Raw genomic sequence first — 22,234 nt, forward strand, 5'->3', positions numbered from 1 at the left:
TCTTGACGTGATTGTATGTAACCTTTGCAATTAGTTCTTGATTTTATGTTACCTAAATATCATTAGGGATTTGTTAAAATTCTATTAGATTTAGGATTGTCCCTTTCTTATTTTTTTTTCCTTTTATGATATTTGGGTTTCTTATTTAATTTAGTATTTCTTATTAGGGAAAAGGACATTCAACCCCCCAACGTTTAGGAAAAGAGACAAAAAACCCCTTAACGTTTCAAAAATGACTTATAACCCCCTTTTCGTTAATAAACACCGTTTGTTTTAACAGTAATTTTTTTTTAATTTTTAATTACTATTATACCCTTATAATAAATATAAATTAATATATTGATTTGAGACATGTCACAATTAATATTTTTTTAAAACTAAAAATTGAGATACAATTACATTTTTACCCAAATTATTTGCTATAAATTATACCTTTCTAATGATCAAACCTTTCATATGTGATTATTACTAATAAAACGAAATTTGATTAAACCCTTTTTCTTTGAGGAATCAAAACCATATTATTATTGTTAGAAAGGTATAATTTATAGTAAATAATTTTGGCAAAAAAATAATTGTATCTCAATTTTAAGCTTTTAAAAAATTATTAATTGTGATTATCTCAAATTAATATATTAATTTTTTTATTATAAGGGTATAATAGTAATTAAAAATTAAAAATAAATTTACTATTAAAACAAACGGTGTTTGTTAACGGAAAAGGGGTTATAAGTCCTTTTTGAAACGTTGAGAGGTTTTTTGTCCATTTTCCTAAACGTTGGGGGGTTGAATGTCCTTTTCCCTTCTTATTATGAATTTGTTGCTTTGCAGTTACGATCAAATAATATTAATAATAGTTATAATAAAGCAGTCTTTTTAAAAAATTGAAGTATGATCTCCTCCAAGCGATCAACTGTTTTTTCTACTATTTTCTTCTTCTTCTTCTTCTTCTTTTGTTTAATAGAAAACCCTACGGCCATATCAACTTGGTATCAAAGCTTTGATCCAGTTGCTTACTCATAATTAAGTTAGAAAATTGTTGCGTATTTGTGATTAAGTACAATTAATACTTCATGGCTTCTACAAATGGATCAAGATCTTCTCCTCATCTAATCTTTCTTTTGAGCAAACTTTATTAACGTAATTAGTGGTTAATAAATTAAAAAAAAAAGTAGTTAAATCCTAATTATACACTAGCACTAAAATACATTGGCAAAATATCTGTAAAAGATTAGCATAGCTCAGACTAAGAGAGGATTCTAATCCCCTGCGAAGATACTTTCCAACAAATTGATTGCAGTAGTTAGAGGCAAGAATTAGGGTAAAGCTTAAAGAAAAATTTGGTAAAGAGTTTGCTAAATAAAAGAAAAGAAATTATCCTTTACGAGGAACTCTAGAATATATTAGAGGTAGTATACAATTGATTAATGCATGTAGACATGTGTAATTAAATTTAATATAACCAACCAACAAACGCGTAAATCAGCTAGCATGGGGTTGTTCTAACTTAGTGCTTGTTTGGTATGGCTTATTTAATGGTTATAAGTACTTATTTAATTTTATAAGCTCTTATCATAATTTTTGTTGTTGTTTGGTTGTTTTTCTAATAGAGCTTTTGAAACTTAAATAAGATATTTTACCTCTACTAGCAAAAACTCAAATTTTGGACTTTTAAGAGTAGAGGTTGAAAAGCTTTTTTTAAATGTCAAAATATCTAAAATATCATCTACTTATTTGAAAATCTTATTTATTATTTTTATAATATAACTTTAAAAAAACCTACATATTAAAGTAATTTCATAAATTTTTAATAAAAGTTCTTATTGACAACCAAACAACTAAACTTTTTTTAGTAAAAACTCTATTTAAATAAGCTTTACTTGAAAAGTTGTACCAAACGAAACCTTAACCAAAGTTCTCGGTTCGAAGCTTGGGAATGCAGCTGCGTTAAATACTTGTTGAGAGAGCTTTGCCGCCCTAATGGTCATGCCTAGTTCAAATCTGGATTAATTGGGGCCCAATGTGGTCTTCGGATACCAGATGGTTTAATACACCAAAAATTTAATATAACCACCACTCTTGTATAGTATCTTTCTAAAATAAATGGACATATATCATAATATCATTTGCTTATTATATGATTGATAGGGTACCTCTAATGTATTCTAAAATTTCCTGTCCTTTACACCCTATAAAGCGTAATAGTGTGATAACTCATATCTTAATGCCTTGTCAGCTTCCCTCCCATGTCAGCGCAGCTCAGCATACCCGTCACGTTAGAACACCAGCCACATCAGCAAATTCATGAATACTTGATTATAAAACCTCTTAAAACCTCATTAGAGTTGAATTTCTAAGCACAATATTACTAAAATGAAACAGATTGTACAGTTGTGATATCACGAAAGGAAGGACATGATCCCGAAATTTGCCCACCACATAACTCGTGATCTTGATTAAAGGGTTAATAGGATGGTACGTGCCAAATAACTGGTGATCTTGGGAGCTCTACAGCATCGCTGATTGAACGAGTAAAAGCGGATATATATGTATATGTCTATGTATACAGCACCGCCAAACAGATTGTACAATCGAACGAGTAAAAGCGGATATATATGTATATGTATATGTCTATGTGAATTTTTTTTTATTATTATCATCATCGTCATCATCATCTTGAAAGTTCAAATTATTGTAGGCTTTCCAAATGTAATAAGAAATAGGAATGCCAAAAATGAGCCAACTCTAAAATGATCCTTTCGGAAACAATTGATTGTCATAACAAATCCAAAGTACCAGATTTTGGCAAACCATTAGAATTAGCTAATCCAATGCCAAAGAATTTGTGTGAAAAAAAGGTTAAGTGAAAGTCTTCAGAATTCTTTAAATTGAAATTAAGATATGTATCTCGCAACTCACTTGGACATGCTCAATGATTGAGTGCAAATATCATTAATCAATTAATGTTACCTTTTGTCATGAATTAATGTTAGACCACCTTAAAAATTACTCACGTTAATTTTATTTTTTTAACAAATGTTAAAAATTGGTTGGCTGTTTCTCCAAAAAATACGGACATGTACGACGTTTTTCCCTCCAAAATAACAGAGAACACATTTAGGTTGGTTGGCTATAATTTTAAGCACTGGGGATTGTAGTGATATTTTCCAAGAACAAACTAACTTCTTTTCCCTCCAAATTAACTGAACCAGTTGCCTAACTAATAGACTTCTCTCATCTCTCATCTCTCATCTCTCATCTCTCATCTCTCTTACTGGCTTCTTCTTCTTCACAATATCTCACCTCTCTCTACTCCCATTCTTTCTCAGAAAAATCACATTGTTGTTTGGTACGTATTATTGCTTCTTGAAAATCTCTCACAGCTCTTAAACTCTCATTCTTTCTCAGAAAGATCACATTGCTGTTTGGTTATGTATTATTTCTTTTAATGCTACGTTCTTTTTCTTGACATTGAATAAATTAGGTTATCTACTCGCATGCATGCTTCATGTTTGGCTACTCATGCTACTAAAGACAATCTTTGTTTCTTTTCATGCTCTAAGGTACTTAGATTCATGAGGTTTGTTTAATTATTCAAGGTTCTTGGACTTGCATCCTGCTGTAATGTTCGATTACTCATAATGCTAATGCTATAGGGTCTTTGAAGTTTCTTGGCATTGTTGGATTAAATTTTAGGTTTTTAATTTACACTGATTTATGCCCAATGTTCTATTAATTTTTCGATTACTCTTGAGGTTTGTTCGATTAAATTCAAGGTTCTTGAACTTGCATTATGCTTCCATGTTCAATACTCATAATGCTAGTCCTTAAAGTTTCTTGGCATTGGATTAAATTTTTGTTTCTACTATGATTTATGAGTACTTTCTATAATTGGTTTCCGGAATACTAACTTTTAATCATTTATTTGTTTTTTTTTTTCTTTTTGGCTGCTGATTCAAAACAGGAGTCGGTTTGGGTGTTAAATGTATACATACGTAAAAGAACCGAAGAACTTAGTATGTGACTTCCTTTCTGGACTCTTTTGCCGAACCAAATGTCCCTGTTTGTTTGTTGAGAAAATAAAGTTGTGCGAATATAGAGAAAAGACTGAATGGGAAAATACATGTATTTAAGTTATAGCAGTTCTACTGTTTCTGTTTCGAGAAATGTTCAAACTTGCATGTATATTCACAGGACAAATGGATAGATATATTGGTTGCTGTCTTGATGACTGACCCTCTGGCTATGGACACATTTAATCTGATGAACTGCAATAACTTCGAACAACTAGCATCAGAGATCAATCGAGTTTTTTGGGAGACAAGGGGTATACCCAGAATTATGAATCCATCAGTGTCTGATCCAGTACCAGGATTCCAAATTAGGTACTTTACACAGACAGATTTGGAGCTTGACAGAGACCACAGTAGCTGGGAAATATTCTCAAACGAACTTGACCTCGTCACTATTGTGCCATTGGAGCAACAGCAGAATGTCGTGCCATGGAATTGCCAAGTGATAAGATTGGTTGCCGTCTTGATGACTGAACCTATCACCATGGACACATGTAATCTGATGACCTGTAATAACTTCGAACAACTAGCAGCAAAGATTAACCGAGTTTTTTCACAGACAAGGGGTATGCCCAGAATTATGAATCCTTCGGTGTCTGATCCTGTACCAGGATTCCAAATTCGGTACTTTACACATACAGATGTGGAGCTTGACAGAGAGAACAGTAGCTGGGAAATATTCTCGAATCAACTTGACCTAATCACTATTGTGCCACTCGAGCAACAGTAGAATGTCATGCTAAGGAATTGCAAAGTCATAAGATTGGTTGCTGTCTTGGTGACTAACCCTCTGATTAAGGACACATTTAATCTGATGACCCGTACAAAATTTAAACAACTAGCAGCGGGGATCAACTGAGTGTTTAATGAGACTAGGGATGTTCCAAGAACTCTGATTGTCTCTGAATCCATCAGTGGTCGATCCACTACCACGGTTCTGAATCCGGTACTATACACAATTAGATGTGGGGTTTGATAGGGAAAACAGCGGCTGGAAAATATTCTTTAGTGACCTTGGCCTCATCACGCACTTCATACTTCTTAAACGTTGATATGATGTGAACAAATGTCTTGTCAGGGACAGCAGTATATCTAGGACACACAGGATCAATGATCTTCTTATAAATGGTCCAAAGTTTGTCCCATTCCATAAAGTTAAGATTTTTCGAAGCTCCCCTGTTCAAGAATAAACTGGATCAGTACCTCAACTTGCAGAACCCTGCACACAATTCCATGGACAGTAGGGAGCGAGGATCACCCCATCCGTCAACCTTTTCATTTTGTACAAACTAAAGAACCTTGCGCTTGCTGAGAAGTGAATACAGCATATTTAGACGACTAAACTCAAAAATGCGAACCTGTCTTACTCCCGAATTCTCTTGAATCTCATGTATGGAGAAATTGTAATAGTCACAAAATCTGAGTGCATTTTTTGCAGCCACTCATCAATCTTACCACCTACGTACGCATTCTGACTACGAGAATTGGCAACCGAAAGCTTGAATTAGAGCAGAGCCCGAGGTATCAGTTGGCATTGAGATGCCCGCAATGGACTGTAATGGAGAGTCATTTAACAATTTGCTTTAAAAATTTTCTAATCAAAATAAAACTATCTGTTTCTACACTATCGTGTGCGTCAAACTGCTCTAATTCAAGCAAATAATCAAAGCAAAAATATTAATCAAATTCAAGCAAAACTAAAACTTAACACAGAGAATATAAAGTTGCTCCACCATGCATGCATGGTCCAAACAAATAGTAGCAACAATTGCCAACCAGAGCAAAAAACCATAACATTCAAAAAACCAATATGATCTAACTAACACTCACAGGCCACAGCAATCCAAAAAATCTTAATCTTTCCCGTAAAATAAAACTCACGCCTCAAAATTATAAAACAAAATATGGATAGCCGACCATTTTCCAAACGCTTGAATTCAGTAGATCGAATTTCGTCAATGCTCTTTGGAAGCTCAGAACCAGAGAAACATGTCACTAAGACCAGTAATTTCCAAGTGGTGGAGTGGGTTTAAAGAAGCTCATAAGCAGACTAAGTTACATTCAATAACTAGCTCAAAAGTTATTCTTAGATAGTCCTCTAAGATTAATTCTCAACCGTTATAGGATTGTTTCCTTTTATACCACCAACATGGTCTTTTTCATTCAATGTGGCTAAAAGATCTATTTATACAAGAGAAAAAGACTGCTTGTCGGATACTTCAATCTTTTTGGGAGGCCTAAGGACTCTTGTTCTGTAACAGCATTTTTCAAGCCCCCCTCAGGAAGTACGGTAAGAGGAATAACCTACCCCTACCTAGCCTTGAGCCCCATCTTGCGTCATTTTTGTGCAATGAGGCATTGAACGGAGCCAAGCTGCGGAGAGTAATTATTCATTGACTTGCGCAAAGGGTTTAAGGCCCGGTAGGACGATAGCGGGTCAATGCCTTCTGCTCTTTCCGGTAAGTGAGTACGGCCAGCCCCACACGATTAGCATGGATAAGTCAAGTAGGATTGGTCGGAGAAGGATTGGACCTTTCCGTTGATCAGCTTATCCAATCCAGTCTATGATCAGGCAATGGGGCCTTTCTTCGACAATTAAATACAAATATTTTGGAATTCATTTTCTGTATTTATATGTGTATAATGGTCTTTGTTCTAATTATGTGGGCATGACCATGTCATAATGGTCTTGAATCTTTTTTTTTTTTTTGGTTTATGTCACGATAGTCTTAATGTTTGTCATGTGGGCATGTTAGAATGACTTTGATTAAGAGGGATTTTGATGTGATTCCTGTTAACCACTCCTATTTGACGGCAAGAGAAAAAATTTTGGAGCTTTGTGTAGAAAAGTAGTATTGATTACTTTCCCATGAAATGTGATGAAATCGAATGATTTTTTTTTTAATTAAAAAATGTTGTGTGCGGAATGCAGAATCAAACGTATCAAATAATCATAAGAAAAATAAATGATACAGAATTTTATGTGATTCGGTAATTTTACCAACGTCTACGGGAGTAAGAGAAAATAATTGTATTACTAATCATTATTAGAGTACAATATTTAAGTAAAGAAACCTCACTTCCCAAAATCCAAATACACTCAGTGCTCTCACACACACTTAAAAGGAAAAACCTCTCAAATACACACACTCTCTAATTACTCTATCTCTTAACAATTCTTCATTTAAATTGTTTCTCTCAATTTTGAGATGCATACAATTGAAGATTGGTTCTCTATTTACAAGAGAGCAAAATTGTACTATTTCACCTACCTCTGACAAATCGTCAAGATGATTGGTGTGTATTGTATTCGGTGTCTAAACTTTAGCCAATATGTCAACATGTTTTGCCAGTTTGTCAAATTTTTTGACAAATTATCATAAAACTTTGTCTTTGTCAAAAAGCTTGTCTTGACTTTCACAAAAAAAAAAAAAGGCTTAAAGATAGCCTAAGGATCCACTAATTAAAACTCAATACCAGAAAAGCAGCACAAGGGTGGTGGATTAGAGTGTACGATCACATACGCTTCACTTGTATAAAAGCTAAAGAATACAAGTGAAAACCCCATATACAAATTATAGCTAAAAGATAACTAAAGGATATATGAAATTATGAGGATAACTAAAATATTGATCAGATGCAAATATTATATCAAGTCGAAGTGTTATGCTTATCGTTATCGGTATCTTATGAAGATATTCTAGCATTAATATTAGTTACTGGGTCTTGTTAATACGTATCTTACAACAAATCCAAATGCGGTTACTCATAAACTCTTACTTTCTTTCACACGTGTTAAGGCAGCTCATTGTGCATAATATATTTTGGCTAAGAAGAGCAAGCTCAAGCCAAAACGAATCAGCAATGCCAAGTCATCTGAAGTGGCCAAGAAGATTGCCAGCTCAGCTGACAGCTTAGCATAAGCTATTAAGTTTGTTGTTAAACACACAGTGTGTGTGTAACTAAATGTCAAAGCTACAAAGTTCAGAAGTCGAATACAAAAGTCAGATGAAAATAGAAAGATGCAACCTTTTTGCCACGTTCCCTGATTTCTTCCATCAGCTCCCCAAAGTCTCCTCATTTAACGAATTGAAGTGCTTTTACATCTACAAATACGAAGAAATACTTTGGGATTTCAGCAATGTCTACATGGCTACCGGAAAAATATCGAAAAAAAGGGGGAAAAAAATACTGATTTCATCTTTTTATTTTAAAACAGATTCCAAAATGTCATAAAATAAAATTAAACCAAAAAAAAAAAAGAGTAATTTAAACTTTATTTGAATGAAAAAGAAAAAGTGTCAAACATACACAGAATCACCAGAAACTGAATGTAGAAGCGAAATCAGAAAAAGAAAATAAAGTGTGAAGAAGAAGAAAAATAAAAATAAAAAGACAATTAGAAGAACAAATATGCGATTTTGAATAATTGAATCGACTCAAATGTGATATTAAACCGACCCAACTAGCAAGTTATTGCTAGCTTAAACGTTCTTGTACCTGAAAGTGTAGACAAGTTTTCCAAGCCCCCACACATGGGATTGAAAAAGACTATTTTCAAAGTTCACAAGATAACTGAAAAGGAAAATATTAGGCTTAACATCAACTTTCTAAATATTAATGTTGAATTCTATTGTCTTCTTAATTCCCAGTAATGTATATTAACTTAACTTATTTTTATTTTTTAACCCGAAACGGAATATTTAAGTTAAAGGAAACCCATCACGTTGTAGATAGATTTACATGGTGTCAAAATTCATTAGAAAGTAATTTTCAATAATTTTTATTTGAATTTTCCAATTTCCATATTCCCTTTTAAATGTTTAGCACGTAATATTACACACTTTTTTTAATCTTTTGCTTATTCATCCTCAGCTGCTTCTGTGTTTATATTAAATTTGGATATATAAGATGGTCTTACATAAAAGTCTTTGGAGATAACATTTTTAGAATGAAATATTGCTAAACATTTTGTGTAGAAGTAGGTTATAATTACGTCATAAGTCAAAGTCAATACAGAAAAAAATAATTAAAGAAAATAGTAAATCCAATGTATTGCTCAAAATGATGAAAGAACTGGTCAAAAATTAGCATAGTTTTTAAAGTTAATATAAATAATTAATAATAATAAAAGAATTTGGTTAGAAAATCTATAGCTACTGGGTTAGTCACATCAAAATTTCTCAAATAAAGATGCGTACCGAACGGAGGAAACTTTTCTAAAACAATCGTCACAAAAAAGGCATGAATTTGGACCAATAATAAGAGACTGCATGCCCTCCCTCCCATTTCACAGCAAAGTTCGCCCATTTTCATTTTCACAAAGCGCTACTGCTCCAGCTTTGCAGATTAGCTTTTTCTTGATACTATAACTCATTTCTTCATTGCAACTAATTTTGATAAGATTTTTTTAATATATACATACACACACATTTAGATTGATCAACCAAAATTTGTATTTAATACTATTATTAGGCTCTCTAAAATACAGTTTCATGTGTAGTTATTTTCCTGCCCAACTTGCTCACTTTGCCTTGCTTCTCTAACAAGAAAATGGATAAGTTTCTCTGTCAAACTGGCCATTTAAATTGGAGACTGCCAAGTTTTCGTTAAACAGTTTCAGCTTTTATCATTCACTTTCTATAGTTTTTATAATAATTGCTATCTCTTTATCAGAAAAAAAAAAAAAAAAGTCATCCACTAGACAATTGCAAGCTTTTTAATTTGTAGTTTGTTAAAAAGTTAAAATTATATTATAAAAAACTGTCGGGAATAATCGATAAAAAAAATAAAATAAAAATATTTGTGGAGAAAGTGGCTATATTTCTCCCTAGAGATTGAGTGCAAATTAAATGTATAAAAGACAGCATGAAAAATGATGTATTATTATCATGTTTTGTTCACAGTTTAATTCGACAGAGGTTGGTGAAGTAAATATGTTGTATTTAAAATTGTGTGCTTTTATTAATATTTAAAATTTCATGTTGATTGCTAACTTAATGATCTGGTGAGCTTCTTTAATTAATTTGTGAAGATGACATGCTGAGCTAATTGAATGTCAAATTGCATAGGTGTGAAAAATATAAAGATTTTTAATACTCTTTCTTTCATGCTCGAAGTATAGTTTTCTCAAATATAATAATAACCTTATTAATTCTCTGATAATAGGGAAGAATAATAAGAATTAAAAAAAAAATTAACATAAACGGGAAACTCATGAATGAATTATGATTTCTTCTTAGAGTAAGATTTGTATAACCAACCACAAGGTGTTCGCTATATTTCTTAAAATTTTCATTACATTATGAAATTTTTCCTAATTACAACATAAAACTTGCAAAGTATACAATAAATTACTTGAAATGTCCAAATAAATTATTCAAAACAATTGTAGTACAATTGTAAAGTAGACGAACCTTCTATGGTACACAAGACTAGCTTTTTTCAATAAAATTGTTCCTCTATTTACCATATACTAAATATATTTACAAATATTATATATAATATCACTGAATGATTGTACTAATTTTAATATAATCTTCTCTTTCTAATCCCTAGCACAAGCCATAAGACTTAAACGAAATAATTTTCATTTACGAGAAAGAATGCTTATTATGTAATCAATTTGACTAATTTCTTATTTTAAATATCTTTCTTAATTAAAAGCCATGAGTCTTGCTGCTAAAAAAGAACAACATGTCGAAACCTACCAAGTGGGTAGGTCGCCATTATTTAATATATAGAAAAGTCAACTAATCATGCAGTATATAAATTCGCAACTTTGGCAGTGGCATATGCACTAATTAAGTCAATAACAATTGAAATTACACAGTTAATTCTCCAATTAGAATGGCTCCAAGTTTGGAAGATGGTGATTCTCTTTTTAACTTTGTCGTCCAAGACGGCAATGGTGTTAAAGGCATGGTGGATTTAGGCCTTTCAAAAGTGCCACAGCCATACATACAGCCACAAGAAGAGCGAATTGACAAGAAAAATGCAAGCATTTGTGCACAAGCACCCATTGATCTGTCCAAGCTCGATGGCCCTAACCATGAAGAAGTTGCACGACAAATTGCTAGAGCCTCTGAGACTCTTGGATTCTTCCAAGTAGTCAACCATGGAGTGCCAGTTGAGTTGCTAGAGTCTCTTAAGGACGCAGCGCACGCTTTTTTCAACCAGACACCGGGAAAAAAGGCCGTTTATCGGAAAGGTGTGAGCCCGAGCCCGTTGGTGAAGTATGGAACAAGCTTTGTGCCGGAGAAGGAGAAAGCGTTGGAGTGGAAGGACTATATCAGCATGGTTTATACCAATGATGCTGAAGCCCTTCAACAATGGCCAAAAGAATGCAAGTAAGAATTTCTTTATATTTAACGAGAGACGACCACTTTCTCTCCTAAGGCTTTTTAATCTTACCATTTACCCTCCCGCCGCTTTCATAATACTCATCACTCGTACAAACTCTTCCCCAAAGCGAAAAAAAGTCATTATAAACACAAAATAATATTTGAAGTTATGGAGTACGTGGCAATCTCCCTTATTTAATATTTTTTTTTATAATAAGGTGGTTATTTTAAAAATTATTTGGAATTCAGTGTGAATTCACAACGACTTTTGTGTGTCTTAGACCTGACATATATGCATTTCTTATTCAATAACCACCAATCATAATCCTGTAGAAAGATCAGCACAAGATCTTACCAGCACCGAATCCAAATCTGAGTATAAAATACTTACCATGTTTATTTCACAGTATAGTGGCGCTGGAGTACCTAAGAACGTCAATGAAGATGGTGAGAAAATTACTCGAAGTTTTATTCAAGAATCTCGGAGTGACACTAGATGAACCCGAACTGGATGCAATCATTGGGTTCAAGATGGTGAACATGAACTTTTACCCTACGTGCCCTAATCCAGAGCTCACAGTGGGCGTGGGGCGCCACTCAGACATGGGCGCTCTTACTATTTTGCTACAGGATGGAATTGGTGGCTTGTACGTGAAAGTTGAAGAAGACATACCAGATGTTGGAAAGAAAGGAGAATGGATGGAGATCCCACCGGTTCCAGGCGCGTTGGTCATCAATGTTGGTGATACATTACAGGTTGGCAAATATTTTTTTTTTTAATATATAGCTCGTAACTCGGAAACTTAAACAAAATTTTGAGAAATGTAACGAAACATTTTTGTGAATATATATATTGTTATGGTATTTTTGTTTTCTGCATACGGTCTAGATACTGAGCAATGGGAGGTACAAAAGTGCTGAACACAGGGTCCGTACAACAAGCAGCAAATCAAGAGTGTCAATCCCAATCTTCACCATGCCAAAGCCTACGGTAAAAATCGGGCCGCTGCCGCAGCTGGTTGAAAAGGAAGGGTCTCGATTTCGAGAGTTTCTGTTTCAAGATTACATGAACAACTTTTTCAGCAATGCTCATGATGGCAAGAAGTCTCTTGATTTTGCAAGAGCTATATAGCTTTCCAGCAGCTTGACGTTGCATTTTATTAATTCATGCATCCATGGATGTTAAATAAACATCATTCTGTTGATGAACCCTTGCTTAATTTTCTCTTTACATCGATCGTACGTGTTTTATGTGACTACTTTATTGTATGCAATTATATATGATATATGAAATATGTATGTCTTCTTTGAACTTATACTCTATTTGTGCGTAATCATGGAATTAAATTCAAGTTTCGTCCGTTAATTTGTATTATTTTAACACATGCATGTTTCATACCAACCCATTACGTGTTTCTCTTTAATTTCCCAACTTTTTTTTTTTTTAGTTTCATGAACTTAAGAAAATGAGGTCTAATTTCTTTAATTTCCTAACTTGGATATTGCTTTTATTCAAACATTTAAAATTTTATTGAAGTAAAGAATTTATATTCTATTTTTCCCCTCCTCCCACTCCCAAATAATCTCTTCACTTTCACTAATAGATAATAATTAATATAGATGTGTAGATGAGAACCACATAGATCAGTTGATAAAATTTAATAACCCGTTTGTGTACGTGAGGAGAGAATTAAATTATCTATGATCCATTCGGCGCGCACAATTTCTTTTTCGTCAAGATGCCCTGCAATTTGTACTTGAATTCCTTTTGTATTGGCCTGTTCCGTTAATTCAATAGCTTTTTTCATTGCTTTTCAAAAAGAAACTCGATTTTTTAATTGTCCGGCTATAAATTCGGCAAGAATATTGGGGTGTCCATAAGGATTTGTAATTCGTGTAATAGCAATGTTTATTTTTCGATTCACACAATTAAGTTCTTTTTGTGCATTCATCTGTAATTCTTCAATTCTTTGCGGTCTATTTTCTAGTAATAATTTTGGGAACCCTATATACATTATAACTTGAAATATAATATAAATGCGTGAGTTAGTACTATAAATCTGTTGGACTCATTTAATAATAAATTTGGAGCCTTGATCAGAATTCTTAACTTACACTAGTAATTGGAAGTGTGCATTCAGAACTTTAATCAAAGCCCAAGAGTCAGATGTACGGCTTGAAATACTTGAACCCTAAACCCCAAAAGAAGGTTTTAGGCCCAATAATAATCCATCGCACTACCTCAAGGCCCATTTGATGGCCCAGCATTTGCCTCGAAGAAAAATCAATATGGCGGTGATTGCAACGGAATATAACAAACACATTACTGCATCATTTTATTGTAAAGTTTGAATTTATAACAAGATTAAATAACACGAATTTATCCAAATAAGTAAATTTGAATTCTAATATGATAATTAAATTCTCTTAATAATAAAAAAAAAAAAACTAAACAGCACTCAAATCCAAAGTTCAAACCAAACGACACTCAAATTCAAAGTTCAAGTAAAAAGGATAAAAATCTTAGAAGAATTAGAAAAAATAAGGAAAAATCTTAAAAGTAGGAAACAACTAAGGAAGAAATATAATTTTCAATTCGACCACAAGGTAGAACAGCCTACACAGTTTTGGGTTTTGTTCGTCTCATGACAAGTTTTGAAATTGTGTATTATACGCCAAAAATGAATATTTGTAATTTAAATTATGGCTTTCAAAAGGTACACTACTCGCGACACATAACACCCTACATCAGATTGGACCTTTCCGTTGATCAGCTTATCCAATCCGGTCTATGATCAGGCAATGGGACCTTTCTTCGACAATTAAATACAAATATTTTGGAATTCATATTCTATATTTATATGTGTATAATGGTCTTTGTTCTAATTATGTAGGCATGTCATAATGGACTTGACTTGAATCTTTATTTATTTATTTATATTTTTTGTTTATGTCACGATAGTCTTAATCTTTGTCATGTGGGCATCTTAGAATGACTTTGACGTGATTCCTGTCAACCTCCTATATTTGACGCCAAGAGGAAATTTTTTGGTGCTTCGTGTAGAAAAGTAGTATTGATTACTTCCCCATGAAATGTGATGAAATCCAATGATTTTTATTTTTTTTAATTAAAAAAAAAAAAAAGCTTAAAGATAGCCTAAGGATCCACTAATTAAAACTCGATCGATACTAGAAAAGCAGCACAAGGGTGGTGGATTAGAGTGTACGATCACACACGCTTCACTTATATAAAAGCTAAAGAATACAAGTGGTAAACCCAAATACAAATGATAGCTAAAAGATAATTAAAGGATATATACAATTATAAGGATAACTATAATATCAATCAGATGCAAAATATTATATCAAATCGAATTGTTATGCTTATCGTTATCGTTATCTTATGAACATATTCTACCGCTAATATTAGTTATTGGATCTTGTTAATACGTAATTTACAACAAATCCAAATGTGGTTTCTCATAACCTCTTACTTTCTTTCACATGGGTTACGGGAGCTCATTCTGCATAATATATAGTGATTTTGTAATATAATATTTCCATTTGAGGTGGCTAAGAAGATTGCCAGCTCAGCTGACAGCTTAGCATAAGCTATTAAGTTTGTTGTTAAACATACAGAGCGTGTGTGTAACCAAATGTAATTAGCTTAATTATTAGTAATTGTAGTTAGTTACAAGTTGTTATGATCACATGCACATATATATATATATAATGATGCACTAATTTTGTATTTGTTAAAGGAAAATTCTAGAATCAATAAAAAATCAGTTTCTTTAAGATTTTTTCTTGCGACAAACACACTTGTTCTTAATTTCTTTCAAGATGCCATCATTTTATTTTACTAGATGACCATTTTGAGTTGTTGTAAATTACATTATTCCCTCATGTTAGATTTAGGCTAAATTCAAAGCTATGAAGTTCAGAAATCGAATACAAAAGTCAAATAAAAATAAAAAAGATGCGACATTTTTGCCACGTTCCCTAATTTCTTCCATCAGCTCAGCAAAATCTCCTCATTTAACAAATTGAATTACTTAGGGTGCGTTTGGGATTAAAGTGCTGTAACTTTTAAGCCACACCTGCTATGGAAAAAATGATGTGACTATGAAATAAAAATTAATAATATGTAGTAAATATAAATTTTAAATAATAATTTTGATAAAATTATTAAAGATATAATATATTTTCTATTATACAAGTGAAAAATCATATTAACATAGCTTCCAAGATACAGCAGATAGTGTTTACCAAACACTTTAGTACTGTAGCTTAAAAGGTACAGTTGCCTAACATCAATCCCAAACGCATCCTTATACATGTATAGATAGTCAGATACGTAGAAATCCTTTGGGATTTCACCAATGGCTACATGGCTATCGGAAAAATATCGAAACAAAGGGGAAAAAAGTACTCATTTCATGTTTTTAAAACAGATTCCAAAATGTCGTAAAATAAAATTAAACAAAAAAAAGAGTAATTTCAAAATTTTTTATTGTAAACTTTATTTTAATGAAAAAGAAAATTGTCAAACACACATAGAATCATGATGAGCATATAATATATACATATTTTACCCTTAATTATATAATTGCTAGTTATTTTTTATTTTTAATTAATTGAATATGGAATTAATTGGAGATTATGGATAAAAAGGCATGAAAAAACTCAATTTAGGAAGTAAGGGAGGTTAAATTGAGAATCAATTGAAGGACAAGGAATTAAAAGAATTAATTTATTAAAATTTAATTCAAGAAGAGAACAGATGCATCACGTAAGAAGCAATTGCCATTATTCTTAGCATATGCATGGCATTAAAAAAAGGAATCCTAATGCAATTCTAAGTAGAGATGGCAAAACCATGGGCCGGGTCCGGGTATTGCCATGACCGGACCCTGCCCGGATGCAACTGGTTCAGGTCTGGGTCCGGGCTGGGTTTTAATCCGGGTACCCGAATTTTATATTTTTTAATATTTTATGTGTATATATTTTTTATTTTTTTGGTAATTTTATAAGTTTTAAATTTATTTCAATAAAATTTGATATGAAAATATAAACTTTAAGTGTTTAAAACTTTATATATGTATAATAAATGAGTCAAATAAATATAAAATATTTAAAATAATATATATTTTATAATTTTTTAAAATAAAATCCGGGTTCCGGGTTCCAGGTTTATCAAGTGATACCCAAGACCGACCCGGCTTCATACCCAGGCAGGGTATTCGCCCAAGTACGGTTCGGGTCCGGACCGGGCGGGTATTTTTGCCACCTCTAATTCTAAGTAGTGGGCACGTGTGAGAGCAAAACAAATTAAAGGCCAAGCCTTTTGGCTTTAGAATTGAAAAGGTCGGGCCCATTTTGAAGAATATAAAGGCTGCCTTTGGCTTTTGAGACGGAAGCTGCCAGAGGAGAAAAAAGAGAGCAGATGCAAGGCAAAGAAGAAAAGAAAATAGCGGCAACAACAGTTCAATATTCTTATGGCTTGTTTTATTTTATTTGTTGCTTTCTATTCAAATATGTCTAGCTAATTTTCTTATAATGAGATCTAAAATTAAACCCTATTCAATGAAATAATTATTTTTTTATTTAATTAATTCCCTACATATGAGTTTTAATGTTTATGGTTCTTGTTTCATATGATTAGTTGGGTGTTATTAAATCTTTTCACTAATTATGTCACGCATTATTGATTGTTAAGATTAATATTTGATTAAATATGTGCTTGGATTTATAAAGTTTATATATGATTATCTTTGATTATGTGTCTTTCATTAAATTGTTTACATAGAATGTTTAGAAAACTTTTGATTCTTTGTTATTCAATATGTTTACAGGGGATGCTTAGATATCATACTATTAAACAGAAAAAGAACCTACTTAAGATTAATTTTATTTATGCTTAATTGTTCTATCCATGAGATGACATAGATTGATTTCGAGTTGTCACTCTAAAATTGAAGATTAATTAATAATTAAATAATTACTAGTTGAATAGTGGTGGATTCTGAAACCTTGGTAACTTTTCTCTTATTGAATTCTCCTTTATTTTAATTGTTTTCTTAGTTTAATTGGTTTGATTTTATTAGAAACTCAATTTGCTCAACTAGGTTATAATTAATATTAATTTTAGATTTAAATTAGACTTTTCAATTTATAACAATTCATGTGGGTTCGACCTCGTTACCACTATTCTATTTCTAGATTCATGCGCTTGCGAGTATATTAAAATTTTTCACAACAAATCACCAGAAACTGAACATAGAAGGGAAACCTGAAAAAGAAAATAAAGTGTGGAGAAGAAGAAAAAGAAAAATAAAAAGACAATTAGAAGAATATATATGTGATTTTCAATAATCAAATGTGTGATATTTAGCTGACCCAACTAGCAAGTTATTGCTAGGTTAAATGTTCTTGAATAGATTGCCAATTTCCCTCCAATGTAATTAACATATGCCATTTACCCCATCCTCTTCTTGTGATAGGCAATAACCCCCTAACAACATAAGTTTATAATATTATTACTATTTTCAAATACACTTTTATTTATATTCATTATAGATTAAATAAATCAAATGAATAGAAACTAAATAAAAAAATTAAGTATTAAAAACAAGATATATATGTTTGATGTGGACAAAAAAAATTAATAATAAATTTTTTTCTTGTACTTTTTTATTTTGTAAACATTTTCTTCTAATAAATATTTTAAAGTTAAATGTATAAAGTACAAGAAAAAAAATATTATTAATTTGTTTCACACCAAAACATATATTTCTTGTTTTTAATACTTAATTTTTTATTTTAATTTCCATTCATATTATTTATGTAATTTATAATGAATATGAATAAAAATATATTTGAAAATAAAGATAATATTGCAAACTTATGTTGTTAAGGGGGTTATTAACTATTACAAAAACAACATGGGGTAAATGGTATATATTGATTACAGTGGGGGCAAATTGGCTTTCTCCCAATGTTCTTATATCGAAAAGTAGAAGTATCGAGAACTTTAATGCACATGATAATTCTCTAAACTTGTTTTTATTTACTTTAATTCTTTGTTTATCATCTCTACTTCTATGTTAATATTAATTTGGATAACATGGTTTTGCATAAAAGTATTTGGATATAATATTTTTACAATAAAATATTGCAAAACGTTTTCTGTGAATTTCAGAACCATGTGCATTTGAAGTCCAGTGTATTGCTGAAAATGATGAAAGAACTAGTCAAAAACTACAAAGTTCTTTACCTTAACGTTAATAATTAATAGTACACAAAATTGAATTTAATCAGAAAAAGTCTTTACCAACTATGCACGTGTCAAGTAAAGATAGGCACAGAACCGCACGTTTGAAAACTTTCGTAAAAACAATCGCCAAGAAAAGGCGTGAATTTGGACATATAATAAGAGACTGGCCTCTCTTCCTTTTCACAACAAAGTTCGTCCATTTTCGTTTTCACAAAGCAAAATTGATCCAACTTTAATTTGCAGGTTAGCATTTTCTTGATACTATAACTCATTTCTTTCTTGCAACTAATATTGATAAGATTTTTATTTTAATTTTTTTAATGTATACATACACATATTAGATTGATCAACCAGCTTCTCTTGCGTAGTTATTTTCCTACCCCAAGTGCTCACTTTGCCTTGCTTCTGTAACAAGAAAACTGACAGGTTTCTTCATCAAACTGGTCATTTAAAAATGGAGATTGCCAAGTTTTCGTTAAACAGTTTCAGCTTTTATCAATTACTTTCTATAGTTCTTATAGTACTTGTTATCTATTTATTAGAAAAAAAAAAAAATCATCCTGGTCACGATACAATCGCAAGCTTTTTAATTTGTAGTTTGTTAAAACGTTAAAATTATATTATTAAAAAACTGTACGGAATAATGGATTAAAAAAAAAAAAGGTAGATGTATAAAAGACAGCATGAAAAATGATGTATCATTATCGTGTTCTGTTCACAATTTAATTAGACTGTGGTATTTAAATTTATATGTTTTTATTAATATTTTAAATTTCGCGTTGATTGCTAACTTAATGATCTGGTGAGCTTCTTTAATTAATTTTCTCGTCATTGAAGCTGTGAAATTATATATATATAGATGACATGCTGAGCTTACTGGAGTGTCAAATAGCACAGACACAAAAATATAAAGGTTTTTAGTCGTCCTCTTTCTTTCATGCTTGAAGTATAGTTATCTCAAATATAATAATAACCTTATTAATTCTCTGACAACAAAAAAAATTAACATACAGGGGAAACACATAAATGAATTACGATTTCTTCTTAATTAAAGTAATATTTTTATAATCAAAGTTGGTTGGTGTGAATGGTTCGGCACTCCCACTCCTTAAGAGAGGTAATGGGTTCAAGTCCCGCTCTCGTATGGAGTCATTATTTTGGCCAGTACTTTATCCCTTACGGGCCGACTCAGTGCGAACGGGAATTAGTTTGAGTTGTGGTACGGGCTTAAAAGTGTCTCCCACAGTTAGGACCCACTTAGAACTATCTCGTGGTTCAGATAAAAAAAAAGTAAAATTTTATAACCAATCACAAGGTTTTTCGTTATATTTTTTAAAATTTTCATTAGATTTATGAAGTTTTGCGTTACAACACAGCTTGAAAAGTACAATAAATTACTTGAAGTGTGAAAACAAATGACCGGAAACAATTGTAAAGTAGACGAGCCTTCTTTTTATAGACAAGTACACAAGACTAGCTTTTTGAATAAATATAATTACAAATATCATATATAACATCACTGACTGATTTTAATATGACCTGCTCTTTCCAGTCCCTAGCATAAGCCGTAAGAACTCAATAAAATAATTTTCATTTACGTGAAAGAATGCTTATTATTTAATCAATTTGATTAATTTTTTATTTAAGTATCTTTCTTAATTAAAAGCCATGAGTCTTTCTGATAAATTCGCAACTCTGGCAGTAGCATATGCACTAATTAAGTCAATAACGATTGAAATCACACAGTTAATTCTCCAAATAGAATGGCTTCAAGTCTGGAAGATCGTGATTCGCTTTTCAAATTTGTCGTCCAAGACGGCAATGGTGTAAAAGGCATAGTGGATTTGGGCCTTTCAAAAGTGCCACAGCCATACATACAACCTCAAGAAGAGCGAATTGACAAGAAAAATGCAAGCACTTGTGCACAAGCACCCATTGACTTGTCCAAGCTCGATGGCCCTAACCATGAACAAGTAGCACAACAGATTGCTAGAGCCTGTGAGACTCTTGGATTCTTCCAAGTAGTCAACCACGGGGTGCCGGTTGAGTTGCTCGAGTCTCTTAAGGACGCAGCGCACACTTTTTTCCGCCAGCCATCGGAAAAGAAGGCCGTTTATCGGGAAGGTGTGAGCCCGAGCCCGTTGGTGAACTACCGAACAAGCTTCGCGCCTGAGAAGGAGAAAGCTTTGGAGTGGAAGGACTATATCAACATGGTTTATACCAACGATGCTGAAGCCCTTGAACAATGGCCAAAAGAATGCAAGTAAGAATTTCTTTTTATTTAACGGGAGACTACCACTTTCTCTCCTAAAGCTTTTTAATTTTACCATTTACCCTCCCGCGGCTTTCATAATACTCATCATTTGTACAAATTCTTTCCCAAAGCGAAGAAAATCATTATAATAAAACACAAAATAATTTTTGAAGTTATCGAGTAACTGACAATCTCCCTCATTTTTAAAATTTTTAATAATAAGGTGCCTTATTATAAAAATCATTTGGAATTCAGTGTGAATTGTGCTAATCTTTTAAATATGTTGTATCATTTTGTGCATTTACAACTATTTACGTGTGTTTTAGATCTTATATATATATATATATATTTGCATTTCTTATTATAAAAAGATTAGCACAAGATCGTACCAGCACCGAATCCAAACCTGAGTCTAAAATGCTTACCATGTTTATTTCACAGTGAAGTGGCGCTGGAGTACCTAAGAACGTCAATGAAGATGGTGAGAAAATTACTCGAAGTTTTATTCAAGAATCTCGGGGTGACACTAGATGAATCCGAACTGGATGCAATCATTGGGTTCAAGATGGTGAACATGAACTTTTACCCCACGTGCCCTAATCCAGAGCTCACAGTGGGCGTGGGGCGCCACTCAGACGTGGGTGCTCTTACTATTTTACTACAGGATGGAATTGGTGGCTTGTACGTAAGAGTTGAAGAAGACATACCAGATGTTGGAAAGAAAGGAGAATGGATGGAGATCCCACCGGTTCCCGGCGCTTTAGTCATCAATGTTGGTGATACCTTACAGGTTAGACTTTTTTTTTTAATTAAAGAAAAAGTGCTGAATATATATATATAACGAAACATTTTAGTGGCTATATATATGTGTGTGTGTGTGAACGGTAATTGTATTGTTATGGTATGTTTGTTTTCTGCATATGGTCTAGATACTGAGCAATGGAAGGTACAAAAGTGCTGAACACAGAGTCCGGACAACAAGCAGCAAATCAAGAGTGTCAATCCCGTTCTTCACCATGCCAAAACCTACGGTAAAAATCGGGCCGCTGCCGCAGCTGGTTGAAAAGGAAGGGTCTCGATTTCGAGAGCTTCTGTTTCAAGATTACAGGAACAACTTTTTCAGCAATGCTCATGATGGCAAGAAGTCTCTTGATTTTGCAAGAGCTATATAGCTTTCCAGCAGCTTGACGTTGCATTTTATTAATTCATGCATCCATGCATGTTAAATAAGCATCATTCTGTTGATGAACCCTTGCTTAATTTTCTCTTTACATCGATCGTACGTGTT

At 32.4% G+C, this 22,234-nt stretch overlaps 2 protein-coding genes across 2 annotated transcripts; both read left to right on the forward strand.

Annotated features, from left to right (window-relative positions):
* Window positions 1–10,896: 10,896 nt before the first annotated feature.
* On the forward strand, window positions 10,897–12,723 carry LOC102607640 (scopoletin 8-hydroxylase-like). The gene is made up of 3 exons (XM_006475473.3): window positions 10,897–11,422; window positions 11,824–12,172; window positions 12,306–12,723. The coding sequence occupies exons 1-3, from the start codon at window positions 10,923–10,925 to the stop codon at window positions 12,546–12,548; spliced, it is 1,092 nt and encodes a 363-aa protein (XP_006475536.1). The 5' UTR covers window positions 10,897–10,922; the 3' UTR covers window positions 12,549–12,723.
* Window positions 12,724–20,455: 7,732 nt separating this feature from the next.
* Window positions 20,456–22,216, forward strand: LOC102607347 (scopoletin 8-hydroxylase-like). The gene is made up of 3 exons (XM_006475472.4): window positions 20,456–20,955; window positions 21,388–21,736; window positions 21,876–22,216. Exons 1-3 carry the CDS (start codon window positions 20,456–20,458, stop codon window positions 22,116–22,118), a joined length of 1,092 nt encoding a protein of 363 aa, XP_006475535.1. The 3' UTR covers window positions 22,119–22,216.
* Window positions 22,217–22,234: the final 18 nt, after the last annotated feature.

This window comes from Citrus sinensis, chromosome 9 (genome assembly GCF_022201045.2).
Source record: "Citrus sinensis cultivar Valencia sweet orange chromosome 9, DVS_A1.0, whole genome shotgun sequence".
NCBI lineage: Eukaryota > Viridiplantae > Streptophyta > Magnoliopsida > Sapindales > Rutaceae > Citrus > Citrus sinensis.